General features: G+C 40.9%; 1 protein-coding gene across 1 annotated transcript in view; it reads right to left on the bottom strand.

Moving 5' to 3' along the window:
- The window catches only part of LOC110592463 (SV2 related protein), a gene marked incomplete at its 3' end in the record, with an annotated part of 62,109 nt that extends 54,221 nt beyond the window's left edge, over positions 1-7,888 (bottom strand). Inside the window, exon 1 of the mRNA XM_044921146.1 lies at positions 7,706-7,888. Coding sequence (XP_044777081.1) covers positions 7,706-7,740 — 35 coding nt within the window. The remainder of the gene's footprint in view (positions 1-7,705) is intronic.
- Positions 7,889-20,873: the final 12,985 nt, after the last annotated feature.

Genomic DNA, 20,873 nt, shown 5'->3' on the forward strand with positions numbered 1-20,873 from the left:
AACTGTAATAGATTTGCACATGCATCGATCTTGAGAGGGAAACAAAAGGGGTGTCAAGATAAAGAACAATTGGAGGAAGGAGGAGTCAGAGTAGACCTCCCTAAGGAGGCTGAGATCAAGAGGGCAAGGAATGTGGTGCACAGATGGTGGGGGGAGGGGGAGAGCAGGGAGAATGGCTGGTGCAAAGGCCCGGAGGCAGGACCAAGGTGTGGAGGTTGGAGAGACGGGCCAGATCACGCAGAACTCTGGACACCACAGTGAGGATTTTCCATGTTCTGCTGAGACTGAGGGGCCACCACTGAAAGCTTTCAAGCAGGCAAGAGAGGGTGGAAGATGATTAGAGTTGAGCTTGAGAAGAACTCATTAGGCACATGTTTCCACAAGAGGAGGAACAGATTGTGAAGAGTGTTTTAAAATATGATTTTATTATTATTTAGGTATAGCAAGGCCAGCAGATCAAGAGACGACTGCTGGGGGGAAAATACCCTGTAATACTCCCAGATTGTAAGAGGAGCCTGCCACACCTCAGGTGCCATAGGGGGAAGCACCTGAGTTGGTAAAAAGGCAGAGGGAGTGGAGGGGAAAAGGTGGGCAAGAGCCCTTATCCTGGCTTACACAGGAAAGAAAAGGCGAGGCAGGGTAAGCAGGCTGGGGACTGGCCAGTTTGAATAATGTCAGTGGGTTCTGGGGCACAGGGGCTGTCTGGTACTTGGCCCTGGGGGTGATGAGAACAGGTGGAAATTGACTCTGGATTGGTTACTTTGTGCACGAACACTGGCAGGTGAATCATTGCTAGTTAACTTGGGGAGGGACAATTCCTCCAGGGTCAGCAAAGCCCCAAGATGTCAAAACTCTAGACTGTAGAAAATAAAAGGCATGCTTAACACAGAAGGATGGCAAGAAAGGAAGTGGGGAGACCAGGGAGGCGGCTGTGTGGTCAGCTGTGTGAGAGGTGACGGCGGCTTGGTAGGGGGACTACAGTGGGGGAAGGATGGAGGGGATCTGAAGCTTTTGTCATTCGTCCTTTCTCCCCACCACCCCGCAATCAGGAGAGGAAGACATCTTTCCTGGGATATCCATCTGCAAGGCATAACAAGTGCCCACTTGTTTGGGGAACTCAGTCGGCAATGCTGACGACAGTGCACCTCCGTTTTGTCCCAAGAGCTCAGCTATGTCACACAGGGGCTTCTTTGGAATCTGAGACCTATCGGCAAATGGGATTAGATGCTGTGGACCCAGAGCAGTGGAAATTGCCAAGATCCCTTAAAATAGGACTTGCTTTTTATTTCCTTCAAGACAAGACCTGGGCACTCCCTGATCTCTGTGATTTGGGAAGCACCTTTTCAGGGGCTGGACCTCTGTCTTCAAATATTTGAGGTCTGGGCATGTGAAAGATGGTGCTTGTTCAACTTGGACGCCGAAACCAGAGCTTGAGCTTCTGGGTATGGACAAGAGGGGAGCAGATTTCAACAGTCTGGGGAGCCTTCTTAGGCAGAGAAGTCCAGAGATGAAAAAGGCTGTTTTTGAAGGCAGTGAGTTCACCTTCATGAAAGATGGTCTAGGAGAGTTGGATATCCATCTGAGTGGACCCAGGGGTGATGATATTTAACATGGTAGCACTTCGGTATGCGTACATGCTATATATACTTACTGTCTTATATAATCTCTTCAACAACCCTGGGAGGAAGGTGTTATTAAAATCCCCAATTTATAGACAAGTAAATAGAAGCTCAGAGGTATTACACCAATTGGCCCAGGCTCCCTAGAGAGTAGATAGGGTACTACAATCACTGGCCTAAGTGACCACAGCCTGTGGTCTCAACCAATTAGCTGATGCTTCTCTGAGGCCAAGAACACCCCTAGAGAACTGATTAAAATGCCAATTCCTGGGTCATTCTCCTGACCTAAAACTGGTGCATCTCCGCAGAGTAGAGCCCAGGGATCTGAATTTTAATAAGCCATTGATGGTGGCCACAGAAGTTTGAAAGCCATCACTTGATGCCCTCCTGCCCTGGATTGGGGAGATAAGGTCTGAGGGTTTGGATACAATGGCTTTTAAGGTCCCTTCCATTCCTGAATGTCTAGAAGTCCATAATTAAAGGAAATTTTAATTTTCTGTGTATTTTGTTTGTTTCTATTTTCCTGCCAACCCCATCGACCTGCATTGATCTTGTTCCCTGGGTAGTGGACCACTAGTTTATATTCTGGACAAAAAGTAACAATCACAAATAAATAGAGTTAACTTTTATTAAGCCCTTACCATGTGCTGGTACCTCCACTAAGCACTTGAGACTGAGGCCTGGAGAAGAAAAGATTACCTTCCAATTTAGCAGGAAAGGCAGGATTTGAATCTGGGTCTGCTTGAGTAGAGAGGCCCCTGCACTTGATCATTCTGTGCCATGGCTTCAGTGGAGGGGGGGCGGGGGACAGAGGTCTGTGCAACAACTCTCCAGGTAGTTTGTCTTTGTAACTCATTCATTCATTCAATAAGCATGCCGTGACAACCTTCTGTGTGTGAGACTGAGCTCTTGTCCTCATGGACTTTACAATCTTTTACCAAAGGGATACTGAGGATGGAGGGATGTGCACAAGTTGCTGGAAGAACATGTACTAGGGTCCTGACATGAGTAAGGTCAGAGAAATGAGGTTGAAAGAGAGACCCAAAGATACTCTAGAAATAGAGAGACTGAATAATTCATTGCCTATACTAAAATACTTTAAAGTTGTGGTTCTCAATGGGGCGTGATTTTTGTCTCCTAGGGGACATTGGCAATATCTGGAGACATTTTTGATTGTCACAACTTGGGGGGATGGATATGGCGTCTAGTGCGTAGAGGCCAGGGATGCTGCTAAACATCTTATAATGCATAGCACAGCCCCCCACCACAAAGTATTATCTTGTCTAAAATGTGAAGAGTGTCAAAATTGAGAAACCATGTACTACAGAGTAAAAGAGATATAATTAATAATTACAACAGAATAATTTCCATAAACCAGGATGGTACCAGGCACACCCATGTAGAGAGCTTAGAATCATAAAGTTGAAAATGCCTTTAAAGGTGGCCCAGGCACTGCTTAAGTGTCAGGACAGTAAATACATTGCCTAAGATCACACAGTGATTCACATACAGATCTGCATAAATCTTTTAGACAGCCAGAGAAGAGTTTGATTGGGGCTGTAAAGCTACTCTCTAGACCAGCAGAGCCTGGGACGATCCTCCCCAAAACCTAAGATTGTTCCTCTTAAGTCACTAAAACACATATCCCCTAGAGATGAGGCTGGCTGGCATGTGTTTGAAATGATGGGGTGTGAGCAGCTTTGAGCTTGAGGTTTTAAAAGGTTTTGGTGGGTTGACCTTGAGGATCCCTAGGCTATTGAAATAACTCTGCTTTTTTTTTGCCTGTGAAGTGAGTGATAATGAACATTTTCTTAGTGTTCTGAAAAGGAGGCCATGACTTCTAGGTGATGTTGGAGGTTAAGGGAAACAAATCTAGAGTGGAGGAAGACAAATAACACCAGCACTATTCATTGAGCCCTTACTTGGAGCCAGGTACTGTACTAAGAACTTCCCAGTGATGACTATCCTGATCTTCATAACAGCCCTGCCATGCAGATACTGCCATTATCTTGACTTTATGGAAGAACGCCCAGCCTTTGGGAGGTGAAGTCACTAGCCCAAGGCCACCCAGATGTTTGAACCCAGGTCTGCCTGCCTCAGAGCCCACACTTTTACCCCTGCTGTTGATTAAGCTCAGGAGAAGTCAGTGGGAGATTCCTTGAGGTAATAGATTTTTTTTTTAAAAGATTTTATTTATTTGACAGAGAGAGATACAGCGAGAGAGGGAACACAAGCAGCGGGAGTGGGAGAGGGAGAAGCAGGCTTCCTGCAGAGCAGGGAGCCCGATGCGGGACTCGATCCCAGGACTCTGGGACCATGACCTGAGCCGCAGGCAGACGCTTAACGACTGAGCCACCCAGGCGCCCCCCTTGAGGTAATAGATTTAAGTTTAATCTTGACGACAAAGTTTGTAAGAAAGGAGGGAGAAAGAAAGTAGATTGGGCAAACACAGGATAAAGTTCTAACTCATTGTTACAGGCTACAGGGCCCTGTATGGCCTGGTCCCTGCCATCCTCTGCAGCCTCCCTTGAGCCACTAGTTTCCTCTATGTTCCCTCCACTGGCCTGATTTTGAGATGCAACACTTTTTTCCTACTTCAGTGCTTTTGTCTACACAGTTCCCTTTGTCCATAATACTCCTCAGCCTATCTCTTTCCTTGGATGACTCCTATACATCTCTGGGGGCTCAACTGCAATGTCACTTCCTCAAGGAAACCTTCACTGATCCTCCCCCCCACCCCATCTAGAACTAGTCTCACTGCACCCTGCACTTTTCCTTTACAGCCCTTAAAACAATTCTCATAATTATTGGGCAATGATATGTGTTCAATGTCTGCCTCTCTCAGCACCAGTCCAGTGCTGTCCAATAGAATTTTCTGCAGTTATGGAAATGTTTTAGACCTGTGCTGTCCAATGTGGTAGCCACTAACCACATGTAGCTATTGAGCACTCAAAATGTGGTTAGTGCAATCGAGAAAATGATTTTTCAAATTTCACGTATTTATTTATAAGTTACATTTTATATTGTATATTATACTATAGAAATGATTTCATATCCAAATTACATAATTTAAGTTTAAATTTAAATAACCACATATGGCTAGTGACGACCGTATTGGACATTGCAGCTCCAGACTGTGACTTCCTTGAGAGCAAGGACCATGTCTATCTTAGTTGTAGAATCCCTTGTATCTAGGATGGTGCCTAAATGAATAAAATGAATGAGTCAATCAACCAATCAACCAATGTAGTCTGCAAAAGTTGCTTTCAAGAAATCATCCTACAAAGGAGAGACCTAGAGAAGTCTGACTTGCACAAGGTCATACAATAAGGCAGAACTAGATACAAAATCTTAGACTCCAGGGGTGCCTGGACAGCTCAGTCATTAAGCGTCTGCCTTCTGCTCAGGTCATGATCCCAGGGTCCTGGAATCGAGCCCCGCATCGGGCTCCCTGCTCTGCGGAAAGCCTGCTTCTCTCTCTCCTACTCCCCCTGCTTGTGTTCCTTCTCTTGCTGTGTCTCTCTTTGTCAAATAAATAAATAAAATCTTAAAAAAAAACACAAAACCGTAGGCTCCAGAATCTCCTGTACATGGTACTGTGCCTAAATGGACAGCAGGTGAAAGGCAGAGGTTGTTTGGGGCCTAAAATGAACCATCCTAGAGCTGTGTGAAGGAGCTCAAGTGTAAGGAGGGACTGTTTCCTTAGGCACCCTCATCCCCCTTTCCCCTCCCTGAACCTTGTAAACTACTTAGTGGCTTATAATATATTAACACTTGGCTTCCCACAGGACTAAGTCTGTTCCAAAGTCCACTCTTGCCAACCCTCTACAGGGAATTCTGATTTTTAAAAAAAACCATATTGCTCTCAGGAAATCTGTTGCCTGCAATCTGTACACAATATACACAGGGTGTGGTTTAAAAAACCTCTAAGTCGTGATTTGTAACCCACTCAGATTCATGTAGCTGTTCCTTTTACTTCACTCCTTTTTTATAAATAGAAGTCAACACGTTTCAGGGCTAATTCTGACTTCATTCAAATTGCAGATTACGATTTTGAAGATTCCAGCATAGGGAGTCTCTATACATTTTTATAAATGATTTTTTGAGATGTAATAATAATATTAGTTAATATATGTTGAGTGCTTTGTGTCTACCAGGCATTCAGCACACATTATCTCACCTGATCATTACAGTAACTCTGTGAATCAAGGACTATTGTGAGCCCTATTTTATGGTGAGGGAAGCTCAATCTCAGAAAGGTTAAGTCACTTGCTCAAAGTCAAATAACCGGAAAGTGGCAAAGCCAAGATCTGAATTCAAGCCTGTCTTACTTAAGAGCTAATGCTCTTAGCCAGACACAATTTGGCCTTGCTAATAGATATTACATGTATTTATGTGTTAAAGTATCAGAGAGAATAACCAAGAAACTTAACCTGCGGTTTGGGAAGAGAGAGACTACCTTTTATTCTTGTACTTCTTTTCGAACTTTATTTACCCTATGTATAGATTATATTAGTACATTATATTAACATGAGTATAAAAAACTAAATTAATTTTTAAATTTAAATAAATAAAAACCTCATCATTTTTACCTTCTTTTTAATTAAGGAAGGAATTGTCACAATAGTGTCATGTCTATACTTGAATAGATTAAATATAAATGAATCTCTAAGTAATCTGCAAAGTTCACATGCTCTGCCATTATTTGAAAATTTATCTCAATAAACTGCCGTTCCAATATGTATTGTATTCTTATTCTGAGTACCAGATTTCATATTTCAATTTCTGAATTATTTTTTTTACTTTAAGATAATAGGTTGTTTTTTTTTTAACATGATATTTATTTTCAACAAAAGTGGTGTTTCCCTCAAGAGACTTACAGTCACATATGTATATTTTTATATATTCATACATCGACCTCTGGATATTATAACTGAACATCCTTTGGCATTTGTGAAATAATGCTGATTACATAAGATATGCTATTTGTAGACCAATTAATAAAAACTTAAAAGTAAAATTTAATTAAAATTTTTAAATGAAAATTAATTTTACACCGATTGAGAAGTAAACATTAACAATACCCTTCAGTATTCAGAGCCTCAGAGAGCTGTATCAGTCACACTAAAAGTCACTTGGGAGAATTTCTCCGTGGCTTACAGAGGAAAAAAAAATTTAAGTCAAGAAAATACACATACACTAACAATGATGTATCCTTTACAACAAATCCAAACAGTGTCTACCTTTACCATCCAAATGGCTAGTGCTTCTAAAAATTAAAACAAAAATCCCCATTAATGCCCCATCCCATAGTCTTGGGATTTGCTTAACAATCACCAGTGGCTTGTAGTAGAAGAAATTGGTAAGCCCCTCCACAAGGCCCCTGTCCTTTCTGTTGCTTGGTTGTATTTCTCCAAGATTCTCAGAGTAAATTTGATGTCCCTTAAAAATTCCCATCCTCTAGCTTTGTATTCCTGATGTTCTCAAGGATAGCCTTCGACAGAGTCTCACTCTAGGTAGCTGTTACAAAATCCTTTCATTCAGGAGAAGGCAAGAGGTTTCAGCCCTCTCATTCAAACACTTCATAAACAACAAGACTTTGCCCAAGCCTCCCCTCTAGGAAGGTATTCCGGCTTTTTAGAAACCACTTTGCAACAGCAGTACCATTCCCTTCCAAAAGACCTTGCAGAAAAATTAGGAATTTCACAGCATAGGAGAAAAGGCTGGGAAAAACCAATGTCATTGCATGGACTCATCAATTCAGTCCACATTTTCAAAACAGCAGCTAATGCTTTCTCTTAAAACACAGACCTCAAAAAGCCCTTTAGGATTGCGAGCAATTAAAAGGGAAAACATAACACCCCCAGGTCCGCATAAGATTCTGACGGATCTGAAAAATAGAACTGAGTCAGAGATATAGAGGCTGGACTGTGGAATAGGAAAATGGCTTGTCTCCTTGGGGCCTAATTCTTTCCTCTCCAACAGTTCCTTTTACATTCAAGAAGCCATGCAGAGATGCCCCCCTGCCGGTTTTCATTTTTTAAAGGAAAGCCTGTCTGCCTCTCCCTCGCCCCCATGATACTCACGGCAGCTGCCTTAGCTGGAATAAGTCCTCCTCCATGTCCGCGCTGCGCCAGGACGAGCCCTTTTCATGGCCCTTACATGGTGTTGGTGGATGACGAGCGGTCGGGGTTTCAGCACCAGGGTGCTGGACAGCTCCCGCGCCGCTTCCTCCCTTGGCGGCAGCTAGCTGTTCAGGGGAGGGAGCCGCCGGGGACCAGCCCACGAGACAAAGCAGCGGCCGCCAGGAGAGTGGGCGGAGAGGAGGAGGCGGAGGGCAGAGCGAGCTGCGCGGGGAGAGGGGGCGGGGAGAGCCCTTCTGGTTAGAGGAATTTACAGGCTCTCTGTGGTTGGCGATGTTTTACTGGGTGCCTATAGGGCACAACTGCCTGTGAAATGGCTGTCGAGGTACCAATGAGCACTCTTTGGTTGACAACCCCTCTCTAAGTGTTTATTTGTAGGGATTCATTAGTGTTGTTATCGGTGTAATATTCTTGAAACCCAGGCTGGTATAGCAAATGAAGGGAATGAAAAATTCAAAGAAGCATGCATGAAAATACTGTTTATTGAGCACCTACTGTATGCCAGACACTGTAATAGACGCCAGGTATATGCGAGACAAGTTAGACGTGTCATTGTCATCATGGGGCTGTCTAGTGAAATGGATCAAGAAAAAAAAATGTTAAGTATGGGAAGCTCAAAGATCACTCATTCATTCATTTATTCATTCATTCAGGAAACAGGCATTTTTGAGTGATTTCTACAGCCCTGACACTGGGAAATCAAAGATTAATAAAACCAAATCCCTGCCTTCAAAATCCTCCCGATCTATGGTTTCCTCATCCTCCTCCAGCTACATTGTCTACCCTCTTTAGAACTTAAGCTCCATAAAGGTTTGCTGATATACCCCAAGGGCCTAGAACAATAAAACTTTATTTATGGACACTGAAATTGGAATTTAATATCCCTCACTAAACTTAACCCCAGGGCTTTGCATTGTGTACACTCAATACATGCTTGTTAAACTGAAAACAAACTGAACTTTCATTCCAGGTCAGTAGGGATTTGGTATCTATTGTAAGCCGTGGAGAGCAAGGGTAATGATTTCTATTAGAGCTGGCTAGTTGGAGGTCCATTGGTAGTGTGTCCAACTTGTCCTGGTTTGCCCAGGACCTCGAGTTTTAGCACTGGAAGTTCCAAGTCCTGGGAAGACCTGAGTCCCAGGCAAGCCTTGACAGTTGGTTACTCGACAACCACAAGCCAGATCCACAGAGAGATGTGTTTTGAGTAGCCTGAAGGGTTAACAAGAATACTTTTAAGTGTAAAGATTCAAAACCATGACACTCTTAGAAGAAAGCATAGGAGTAGATCCTCATGACCTTGAGTTAGGCAGAGGTTTCTTAGACATGACATCAAAAGCACAAGAGACAAAAGAAAAAAATTAAATGCATTGGACTGGACCAAAGTTAAAAGCTTTTCTGCCTCAAAGGACGCCATCAAGAAAGTGAAAAGACAACCCAAGGCATGGGAGAAAACACTTGCAAATTATATACCTGATAAGAGACTTACTTCAAACAATATAAAGCACTCTTACAACTCAATAATAAAAAGGCAATGTAATTTAAAAACGGACAAATAGGGCGCCTGGGTGGCTCAGTCGGTTAAGCGACTGCCTTCGGCTCAGGTCATGATCCTGGAGTCCCGGGATCGAGTCCCACATCAGGCTCCCTGCTCGGCGGGGAGTCTGCTTCTCCCTCTCCCCCTCCCCCTGCTTGTGTTCCCTCTCTCGCTATGTCTCTCTCTGTCAAATAAATAAATAAAATCTTTAAAAAAAATAAAAAATAAAAATAAAATAAAATAAAATAAAAACGGACAAATAGTATGAATAGATATTTCTGCAAAGAAGATGTGTGACTAGCTGGGGCACCTGGGTGGCTCAGTCAGTTTAGTGTCCGACTCTTGATTTCGGCTCAGGTCCTGATCTCAAGGTAGTGAGATCCAGCCCCACATAGGGCTTTGCACTCAGCAGGGAGTGAGATTCTCTCCCTTTCTCTCTGCCTCTCCCCTCACTCTCACACAAGCTCTCTCTCTCTTTCTCTCAAATAAATCAATAAATCTTTTTAAAAAAATGTGTGACTAGCCAATAAGCACTTGAAAAAAATGCTTAACATCATTAGTTATTAGGGAAACGCAAATCAAAACAATGAGATGCCACTTCATACCCACTGGAATGGCTAGAATTAAAAAGACAGACCATAACTAGTGTTGGTGAAGATGTGGACTGGACATTCCCCTCATACACAGTTGCTGGGAATGTAAAATGGTGCAGCTGCTATAGAAAACATTGAGTAGTTTCTCAAAAGTTTAAACAGAGTTACCTCAGGACCCAGCAATAAAACTTGTAGGTATATACCCAAAAGAAATGAAAACACAGTGTGCACAAAACTTGTACACAATGTTCATAGCATTGTTATTTATAATATCAAAAAGTGGAATCACCCAAAAGTTCATCAAGTGATCATCAAATTATACACTTAAAAAGAGTGAATTGGGGACGCCTGGGTGGCTCAGTCAGTTGAACGTCCGACTCTTGATTTTGGCTCAGGTCATGATCTCATAGTTGTGAGATGGAGCCCTGTGTGAGGCTCCGGGCTCGGCACTGAGTCTGCTTGAGATTCTCTCCCTCCCTTTCCCTCTGCTCCTCCTCCTGCTCATGATCTCTTTCTCTCCATCCCCCACCCTCAAATAAATAAATAAATAAAATCTAAAAAAAAAAACCCCAAAACAAACAAGCAAAAAGAGTGGATTATGTGGTATGTAATTATACTTCAATAGAGCTGTTCTTTTTTTTAAATAATGACTTTTAATAATTTTTAATAATAAGTAATAAAATTTGACTTCCAATTTTTTCAACATTTAAACAGAGAGATTTCACATAACAGGGTTATCAGCTTCTTGGGGAAGAGGGAAGCAGTGTTCCTCCACTGGGTCTGCCTTTCTGTCTGGCCACTAGGAAGTGGTGTCTGCAAGCAGCGTGCCTGGCATTATCAAAGCTACAGCAAGCTTCACACATTAAGGTTCCCTCACTGCCCTCTGGAGACTTTTGAGGTACCCCTGAAAACTGGGAGAACAGTACTCAGTACATAATAGGTATTTGAAAAATCCTAAAGAATTAATGTTTTCTCTTCTTTCTTAGAAACATGGTTACATTTTTCTAAAGCAGTGGTTTCCGCCTTTGAGTGTGAGTGAGCATCCCCCAGAGGGCTTGTTAGCTTGCAGATGGTCGTGCACCACCCCCAGAGTTTCTAATTCAGCAGGTCTGGGGTGAGGCTTGAGAGTTTCCATTTCTAACAGGTTCCCAAATGATACTGATTCTGTTGGTCTGGGGACCCCACTGAGAACGCCTGTTTTAAAGTTATGTCTGGATGAGATTATCAGCCAAGAAAAATACGACCCATGTTTGTTTATACCTCTGATCTTTGAGACATCCTTGAGCAGATATGAATATCATAAAGGCAGTAACTTCCAGCTAACCACATTATCCATCTGTCTGGGAAATGGGGGCATGCCAAAAGCCAGATGGGTTTTATTTCACATCAGAGTAATGCATCATGGTCTCTCATCTCAGATTCTTAAAACAAAATCTGTAGGGGCTGGAATAAAGACTGAAAAACTGCCCCGTGGCCTGAAATACTGAATATATAATTATGTGCTATGAACAAGTAATTCTCCTATCAACTGTGATCTGAATCCTATTATTATTAAGATAATAGTCCACTAGTTATAAAAATGGCACTTAATTTTTTTAAAAGGAAGCCTGTGGATTTAAATTCATAAAGAGATTTGTCTTTTTTTTTCCCCCCCTTTGGAACTGAAATAGGATAAAAAACCAAAAGGGGCAAATAAGCCTTTGGTGGTAGATCCCTGTTCTGATAGCCATGCTGGTAGGATGGCATTTCCACCTGGAGTCATTCCCAGGTCCCTGGCATTATGCTGGGAGCTGTTAATTACCTACTGACTTTACCCAGGAGCCAGTAGAAAGGGGAGGCTTGGCTACATTAAAAAATATAGAGGTGTATAACTTCAAAGACTCCCTTGGCCATATGTCTCATTAGTCTATGAAACACAAGGTCTCTAATCTACAATGAGAGAGGCCTGAAGGGGGCAAAGAGAACCTATTTTCCCCTTCAATTCTGCCCTCTTTTTCTTCCTGTATTTTGGGGCAGCTGGCTCAAAAGACAAACTCTAAAGCTCTCCTAATAAAACCATGATCTCTCAGACATTGTATTTCCAGAGGAACATAAAATAAGAAAGAGGTAAATGTGAATCAGAGGCCAGAACACCTATCCAGACCTAGGGAAGAGATTATCAAGCAGAAGCAGTTCAAGATATCTGAGTCAACACTGAAGAAGAGATAAGTCTTTTTTTTTTTTTTTTTTAATTCATGAGAGACAGAGCGAGAGAGAAAGGCAGAGGGAGAAGCAGGCTCCCAAGGAGCAGGGAGCCCGATGCGGGACTCGATCCCAGGACCCTGAGATCATGACCTGAGCCGAAGGCAGACGCTTAACCATCTGAGCCACCCAGGCGCCCAGAGATAGGTCTTTTCTTTGCAGTCTTGTGACTTGTATTTTCAATTTCTTTCATTCAAAGTGTTTCCTAATTTCCCTTGTCAATTCTTTGTTTACCTATTTATTATTTGGAAATGTGTTGTCTAATTTCCATGTATTTATTGGTTTCCCAAATTTCCTTCCATTACTGATTTCTAATTTCATTGCATTGTGGTTGGAGAGCATAATTTGTATGGTTGCAGTCTTTTTAAATTCATTGAGACTTGTTTTATGGCCTACTGTATGGTCTATCTTGGAGAATGCTCCATGTGCACTTGAGAAGGAAGTGTATTCTGCTACTGTTGTGGGAAATGTTCTGTAGATGTCTATTGGATCTAGTTGGTTTATTGTGTTGATCAAAGTTCTCTTTCTTTGCTGATCTTCCGTCTGGTTGTTCTATCCATTATTGAAAGTGGGGTATTGAAATCTCCAACTGTTATTCTTGAATTGTCTATTTTCCCCTTAAATTCTGTCTTCTTTTACTTCATGTATTTTGGGGTTGTGTTGTTAAGTGCATGCATGCTCACAGTTGTTATATCTTCTTGATGAATTGATGTTTTTATCATCATAAAATGTCTTTCTTTGTCTCTAGTAACATTTTTTTTGGTCTTAAAACCTATTTTGTCTCCTATTTGCATAGTCACCTCATTCTCTTTTGGTTACTGTTTGGATGGTAAGACTTTTTCCATCCTTTCACTTTCAACCTATTTGTGTCTTTGAATCTAAAATGAAAAATCTCTTGTAGACAGCATATAGTTGGATCATGTTGTCTTATCCTTTCTGCCAATCTCTGGATTTTAGAGAATTTAATCCATTTAAATTTAATGTAATCATGGATCATGTAGAAAACAAATTATGTTTTATGTCTGTTTTGTTCCTCAGTTCCTCCATCACTGTCTTGTTTTGTGATAAACATATTTTTTAGTGTACCATTTTAATTCCCTTGTCATTTCTTTTAATATATATATTTTTAGTTATTTTCTTAGTGGTTGCTCTGAGGATTACCACTAACATCTCAATTTATAACAATCTAGTTTGGATTAATACCAACTTAATCTCATTATTCTACAAAAACTTTGTTCCTGTGTATCTTCATTTCTCCCACCTTTTAAGTTGTTTTGGTTATAAATTGTATCTTTATGCATTGTAAATAAAGAGAAAAATTAGTTACAAACAAAAACCACATTTTCCATGTTTTATATATATTTTTAAAGATTTTATTTATTTATTTATTTGACAGAGAGAGACACAGCGAGAGAGGGAACACAAGCAGGGGGGTGGGAGAGGGAGAAGCAGGCTTCCCTCTGAGCAGGGAGCCCAATGTGGGGCTCAATCCCAGGACCCTGGGATCATGACCCGAGCTGAAGGCAGACGCTTAACGACTGAGCCACCCAGGTTCTAAAGTTATGTTAGTCTGAAAAATTCCCTTTAGTATTTCTTACAGGGCAAGACTGCTAGAAAAAAATCTTGGTGTTTGTTTATCTGGGAAGTCTCAATTTCTCCTTCATTTTTGAAGAGTCGTTTTGCCAGATATAGGATTCTTGATTGACAGTTCTTTTTTCTTTTAGAACACTGAATATATATCATCCTACTGCCTTCTGTACCCTATTGTTTCTGATGAGAAATCAGTTGTTAATCGTATTGAGATCCCTTTTGCGTGAGAATCACCTCTCTTTCTGCTTTCAAAATTCTCTTTGTCTTTTGACTGCTTATTTGTGAGTCTAGGTGTGAATCTCTTTGAATTTATCCTGGAGTTCACTGAGCTTCTTGGATGTGTAGATTATTGTTTCCTATCAAATTTTGGAAGTTTTTAGCCACTATTTTTTCAAATATTCTTTCTGCCCCTTTCTTTCTCCTCTTTTCTGGGATTCCCATTGTGCATGTGTTATATGCTTGATGGTGTTCCACAGGTCTCTAAACCTCTGATCAGTGTTCTTTATTTATTTTTCTTTCTGCTCCCAAAATGGATAATCTCAATTGATCTATTTTTGTGTTCATTGATTCTTTCTTCTGCCTGCTCAAATCTGTTGTGGAGTCCCTCTAGTGAGTTTTTCATTTCAGTTATTCAAGTCCAGAATTTCTACTTGATTTCTTTTTATAATTTCTTTCTTTTTATTAACATCCTCTATTTGGTGAGACATTGTTCTCACTCTTTCCTTTAGCTCTTCATACCTGTGTATAGGAAAAACCTGCCCAGTTTTCCTGAGTAGGGAAAAACCCAGCTCTCCTTCCTGTGTTTCTCTTTTACTTTTCAAACTACTACCACATTCACTACCCTTCTGCCAACATATTTCTCATACCATGATTTCCCACACCAAGCAATTGTCTGTAACACCAGCTGGATGTCTTATAATTTAACTCAACCCTGACACAATTTACCTGGAGATACTGTCAGACCCTACAGGTTAAGGGCTCAATCCCATAAGAGTGCTTCTACCTCACTACAGATAACAATTGCAATTAGGTTACCCACAACTTCTGTCCAATTTGGCTACAGATTGGAGGTTCCCATGACCACCACCTCAGGTTCAATTAATTTGCTAGAGTGGCTCACAGAGCTTGGGGAAACAATTCCTTACATTCATCAGTTTATTAAAGGATATGATAAAGGATATAGATGAACAGCCAGATGAATAAATACATAGGGTTGAGGACTGGGAGGGTCTCAAAATGCTGGAGCTTCTGTCCCCATGGAGTTGGGGTGCATTTGCTAACCGGGAAGTTCTCCAAACCCGTACTATTGGGATTTTATGGAGGCCTCCTCATATAGGCATGATCAATTATTAACCCATTTCTAATCCCTCTCCCTTTTCTGGAGGATGGAAGGTAGAGCTGAAAATTCTCACCTTCTAATCATGGCTTGCTCTTTCTGGTGACCAGCTCCCATTCAGAGCCATCCAGAGCCCACTCAGAGTCACCTCAATAGAATGAAAGATGCTCCTATTGCTCTTAACACTTAGGAAATCACAAAGGTTTCAGGAGCCTTGTGCCAGAAACTGGGGGGCAGATACAAACACTTTGGAAAACTATTTGGCAGTTTCTTAAAGCAATGTGCTAAGATCTTATAGGACTACTGTTTGAATAGGAATGGGTGACTTTGAATGCCATTCTTACTGGGGAAAAACAAAGAAAGGAATCCAGTCACTGTTTGACAAGACATAAATTAACATCAGATAGGAGGAAGTGTACACAATTAACCATATCCAAGTTCTAAAAAGCCTATAGGGGCTTGCTAGTTTAAGAAAGTGAATATACACAATGTATGAACTGATCAGTCATATAAATTAGGTAATGATTACTGTAATTGCTTATTGCAAATTATTTTTATAAAGGACTTACATTAAAGAGCTACCTAGAAAGGGTTAAATGTGGGCTCAATATTGTCAGGATCTGAGGTAAGAGGAGCTCAAAAGCTGAGTTTTAGGATTCCTCTGGAGACTGGACATCAACTAGGATATGAGTTACAAAGGTTGCAATAATCCAGAACTATTGCTTACAGAAAGAAAAAAATCATACATATAATCTTCTCTTAAAAATTGGTTTTCTAGGGGTGCCTGGGTGTCTCAGTCGGTTAAACATCTGTATTCAGCTCAGGTCATGACCCAGGGTCCTGGGATCGAGCCCTGTATCAGGCTCCATGCTCAGCAGGGGTCTGCTTCTCCCTCTCCCTCTGCTCTCTCTCCCAAGCAAATAAATAAAATATTTTTAAAAAATTATTTTTCTAATTGTAAAAGAAATAAATGAACATTTAGAAATTCAGATAACATGCAAAATGCAAAAGCATTCAGAAGAAAATAAAAATTATTACTATATACAACAAAGAGATAACCAGAGTTACCACTTTGGGAATATATCCTTCTAGTCATTTTTTGATGCTGGGACACCCATACATAAATATCTTTTTATAAATTTGAAATCATATTTATCCTATGGAGTCTTGCTTTTTTCACTTTTCACAAGCTTCTAATGAACATTCCTGACCAAAAGGAATGTCAGTTTTGATACTGTCTCCCCTATGTTTTTCAAGTTTTAAATTTTTAATTATTTTTTGAATAAATAATGCATGCACATGGTACAAAATTCACAAAGGACAAAAGGATGTCTTTCCCTGTTCTCAGTAACATAGTTTCCTTACAAGAGGCAAACAGTGTTCCTGGTTTCTTGATTCTCTCTATATTTATAAACTCTTAATTTTTATTCTCTCCCACAAATAACAGCATTCCATTTCATTGTCCTACAACTTACTGTTTTCTCTCAATGTCTTAGACTCTTAGAATCTTAGAATCTTCCTTGTCAGTCCACAAAGAGCTGGTTCATTATTTTCACACTACACAGTACTCTGCTGCATGGGTTACCATAATTTTGCTGGGTATCTTCCAATCTTTTAATATTAGCAAAAAGACTGCAATAAATATCTTTATTCTTACCTCTGTATGATAAATACTTAGGTCACAGAATATACAGATTTTTAATTTTTCTAAGTAGTTCAAATTGCCTTGGATGGAGATACTCATCTATGCTCCCACAGGGATCCCCAAGAGTGCCTGTTTCCTCATATAATTGCCATCACTCTGTGTTATTGTGTTTTTCATGCTTTCAATCTGATATATATTAAATCAGAGAAAGAGAGACAGAGACTGAGAGATCATTTTTAAGGTATTGGCTCACATGATTGTGGAAGTTAGCAAGTCCAAAATATTCAGGGTGGGCCAGCAAGGTAGAGACCCAGAGAAGAGTGAATATTGAAGTTCAAGTCTAAAGGCCATCTGCTAGCAGAATTCCTGCTTGTTTGGGGGAGGTCCATCTCTTTGTTCTATTCAGACCTTCAACTGATTGGATGAGACCCACCTACGTTAGGGAGGGCAATATGTATTACTCAAAGTCTACAGATTTAAATATTAATCTCACCCAAACATCCAGAATAATGTTTGACCAAATTTCTGGGCACCATGACCCAGCCAAGTTAACATATAAAATAAACCATTACATCCAGGGGAAAAGATCAATTGCTTAAGTTCACACAGTCAGCCAGATGGAAGTTTTGGTCTATGTCTAGAACCAAGGATCTCTTTATTTAAGCCCAGTTCAGACCTGTAGTTTTAATACTAGTAACACTTACATTTGACTCCCCAGAGGGTTCAGTTTAAGCAGAGAAACCCTTTTCACCTCTGCTAAACATTTAGAAATCTGAGATAGTGCTTATCCTTCACCCCATCCCCTTCTGGCCCTTGGGTCAACTCATAAATTCATCCAGGGAGGAGGGAGAACTAGCTTCAAGAATGTGTTGCTGACATGATGAGGGCCAACTGTGTGGTCAGAGGACTTCTGGGAAAAAACATAACAACAGAAGAATGCAGGAGAGTCCTGGTGTTGTTTGAGGCAGAATTTACCCATTTTTGAGCCATTTTGTTGTTATGTTTTTTGGTTTTTTGGGGGGGCAGGATGTCTACAAAACAACCACGTAAGAAAAAAAACAATAACAATATTCTGCTAATGCTTGTATCTTTCTGTTTTTATTTTCTCTGTCTGGAAATAAAAGCAAGTGTTCCATTCATGTGGAAAGGATCTTATCTTCTTGTCTTTCCAGAACAGACACGTAGGCCCAAAGCTGAGGATAAAAGATACCAAGTGCTACATAATCTAAGTTGAGAGAGTTGCCAGCCAGAGCCAGGCTTTGGAGCCAGTCCTGTCCTCAGGGTTTACTAAGAGGGGTTGGGTCGATGAGGCTTTTGAGGAGAGGGGCACCCAGGTCTCTACTAATGAGAATGCCCCAAGGAAAAGTCTGTGTTTAGCCCTGCATCAAGTTCTAAAAACTGGAAAGGAATTCGATGCTCTTTTTCGTAGTTTACCTATCTGGTAAGAAAATAGAGCACAATGATAACTTTTAAAAATATTAAAAAGACGCCTGATTGGATTCTAGATCTTTCTTGTGGCTTTGTGTGACAATATGATTACAGTTTCTGACATCTGTCTTCTGAGTCACAGGGGAGCTAGCAGAGGGGGTGGAAAAGGTATTCAGAGCTGGACTTCTATCTCTCCAGGTCACTCTCTCCTCTGGAGTCTGGGAGAAGGCTTTTGAATCACATTTGAGTTTTAAATTCAAAAATAAATGGGACAGTGACTTAAATATTGAAATGAGATGGATCTCTGAAAGTAGCTACATAGTTGCGTTATTTAGGGACCTACTCCATGGTGTGAAAGGAGGAGGTCCGACTTAGTATAAGTGGGGGCAGTTGGAAAAATATTGTTTCAGGTCTTTATCCCATGGGGTTTAGGATCTCAAATAAACCATTTACCTGCAAAATAATCCCAGCAGCTGAGAGATGCCCAAGGCTCTGTCAGATGAGCTTGTGATCTCCCAGGATGCTGCAAATCCTTGATCCATCTGATGGATGTTAGAGCAGGCACTGCCTTGTTCCTGGCAGCAGCTATCATCATAAATTAGTAATATATCCTTATTTTTAAGAACTTCTATTAGTCAATGACAGCCACCCCCCTACTGGTTAGAGGAGCAGCAAGGACCAGGCTGCAGGCATTTTTAACTTCATGCAATGTGGAGTACAGATCTTCCTTGACTTGTACAGGGCTACATTCCCATAAACCCATCATAGATTGAACATATTCTAAGTCGAAAATGCATTTAATACACCTACCCTATTGAACATTACAGCTTAGCCAAGCCTATCTTAAATGGACTCAGAACACTCACGTTAGCCAATAGCTGGGCAAAATTATCTAACTCAAAGCCTATTTTATAATAAAGTGTTGACTATCTCTTGTAATTTATTAAATACTTTACTGAAAGTGAGAAACGGGATGGTTGTATGGGTGCAGAATGGCTGTAAGTATATTGGTTGTTTACCCTCCTGGTCACCAGGGTGACTGGGAGCTGTGGCTGGCTGCCATTGCCCACCATCATGAGAGAGCATCGAACTGCATATTGCCAGCCCAGGAAAAAATCAAAATTCAAAATTCGAAGTAAGGTTTCAACTGAACGCATGTAGTTTTCACACCATTGTAACGTCAAAATATCGTTAAGTCAGATCATCATAATTTGGGGGACTGTTTGCACTGTTATTACTCATGGGGTCATTGCAAGAATTAAATTGAAATAAGGCATATAAAATGGTCAAAATTTTGTGAATTGATTGACTATACTCTGTAAATGCCAATTATTTAAAATAGTCTGGTATGTAGACTTCTTAGCATACTTGTGGGTCGGGATGGCAGAATATTCACTAGGCAGGTTACTGTAGCAGTTCTCAAAATATAGTTGCAGGACCCCACTTTGAGGACCTTTTCAGGGGGTTATTGAGGTCAAAACTATTTTCATAATAACACTAAAACGTTTTTTTATTTGCCTTTTCCACTGTCACTCACTCATGAGTGCACCCTGGAGTTTTCCAGAGGTTCACAGCAGGTGATGAAGTCACAGCTTCAACGTCTAATGGAATGTATGCTTCGGTATTCTTGGATTTTAAAACTTTTCTCAGCCTTAATCAGTGGCTGCCAAGGACTGGAGGTGGGTGGAGGAGTGGACTACAAAGGGACAGGCAGTAATTTTATTTGGGGTGGGGGGTGAAGGTGCTATACCTTGTTTGTGGTAGTGGTTACACCACTATGCATTTGCCAAAATTCACAGAACCAAATATAGGTGAATCTTATTGTATAAATGATACTTCGGTTAAAAAAAATTTTTTTTTCTCGATTTTAATTTCTAATAGTCTACATATACTTAGATATAACCCACATACACAAAAGATCTCAGAAATTTTTAAGCATACCAAAGGGTCCTGAGACCAAAAACTTTGAGAGCCACTGAATTAAAGCATTGATTTCTTTACTAAAGCAGGTGCAATCACTTGCTCTGGAGTTGGGGAGAGCGATTAAAAGGGAGTGCAAATTCTCTCTGGCTCTAAGGTTCTAGAAGCTGTGTTGTCCAAAGTGGTAGCCACTGGCCACATGCGGCTATTGAGCGCATGAAAAGCGCCCGGTTCAAATCGAGATGAACTTAGTACAAAAAAAGAACGTAAAGGATCTTGTTAAAAACTATTATAAAGAAATGACAAGGGCGCCTGGGTGGCTCAGTTGGTTAAGCGACTGCCTTCGGCTCAGGTCCTGATCCTGGAGTCCCGGAACCGAGTCCCGCATCGGGCTCCCTGCTCGGCGGGGAGTCTGCTTCTCCCTCTGACCCTCCCCCCTCTCATGAGCTCTGTCTCTCATTCTCTCTGTCTCAAATAAATAAATAAAACCTTTAAAAAAAAAAAAAAGACCTTTCCTGTCGGGGCACCTGGGTGGCTCAGTTGGTTAAGCGGCTGCCTTCGGCTCAGGTCATGATCCTGGAGTCCCTGGATCGGGTCCCGCATTGGGCTCCCTGCTCAGCCGGGAGTCTGCTTCTCCCTCTGACCCTCCCTCCTCTCATGTGCTCTCTCTATCTCATTCTCTCTCTCAAATAAATAAATAAAAATCTTTAAAAAAAATGACAATATTTTGGACAGCGGGTCAAGTAAAAAGTTATTGTTAATATTAATTTCATCTTTTTTTTTTTTTAAACTTTCACGTGGCTATTAGAAAATTTAAAATGTGG

This window comes from Neomonachus schauinslandi, chromosome 14 (genome assembly GCF_002201575.2).
Source record: "Neomonachus schauinslandi chromosome 14, ASM220157v2, whole genome shotgun sequence".
NCBI classification, from domain to species: Eukaryota; Metazoa; Chordata; class Mammalia; order Carnivora; family Phocidae; genus Neomonachus; species Neomonachus schauinslandi.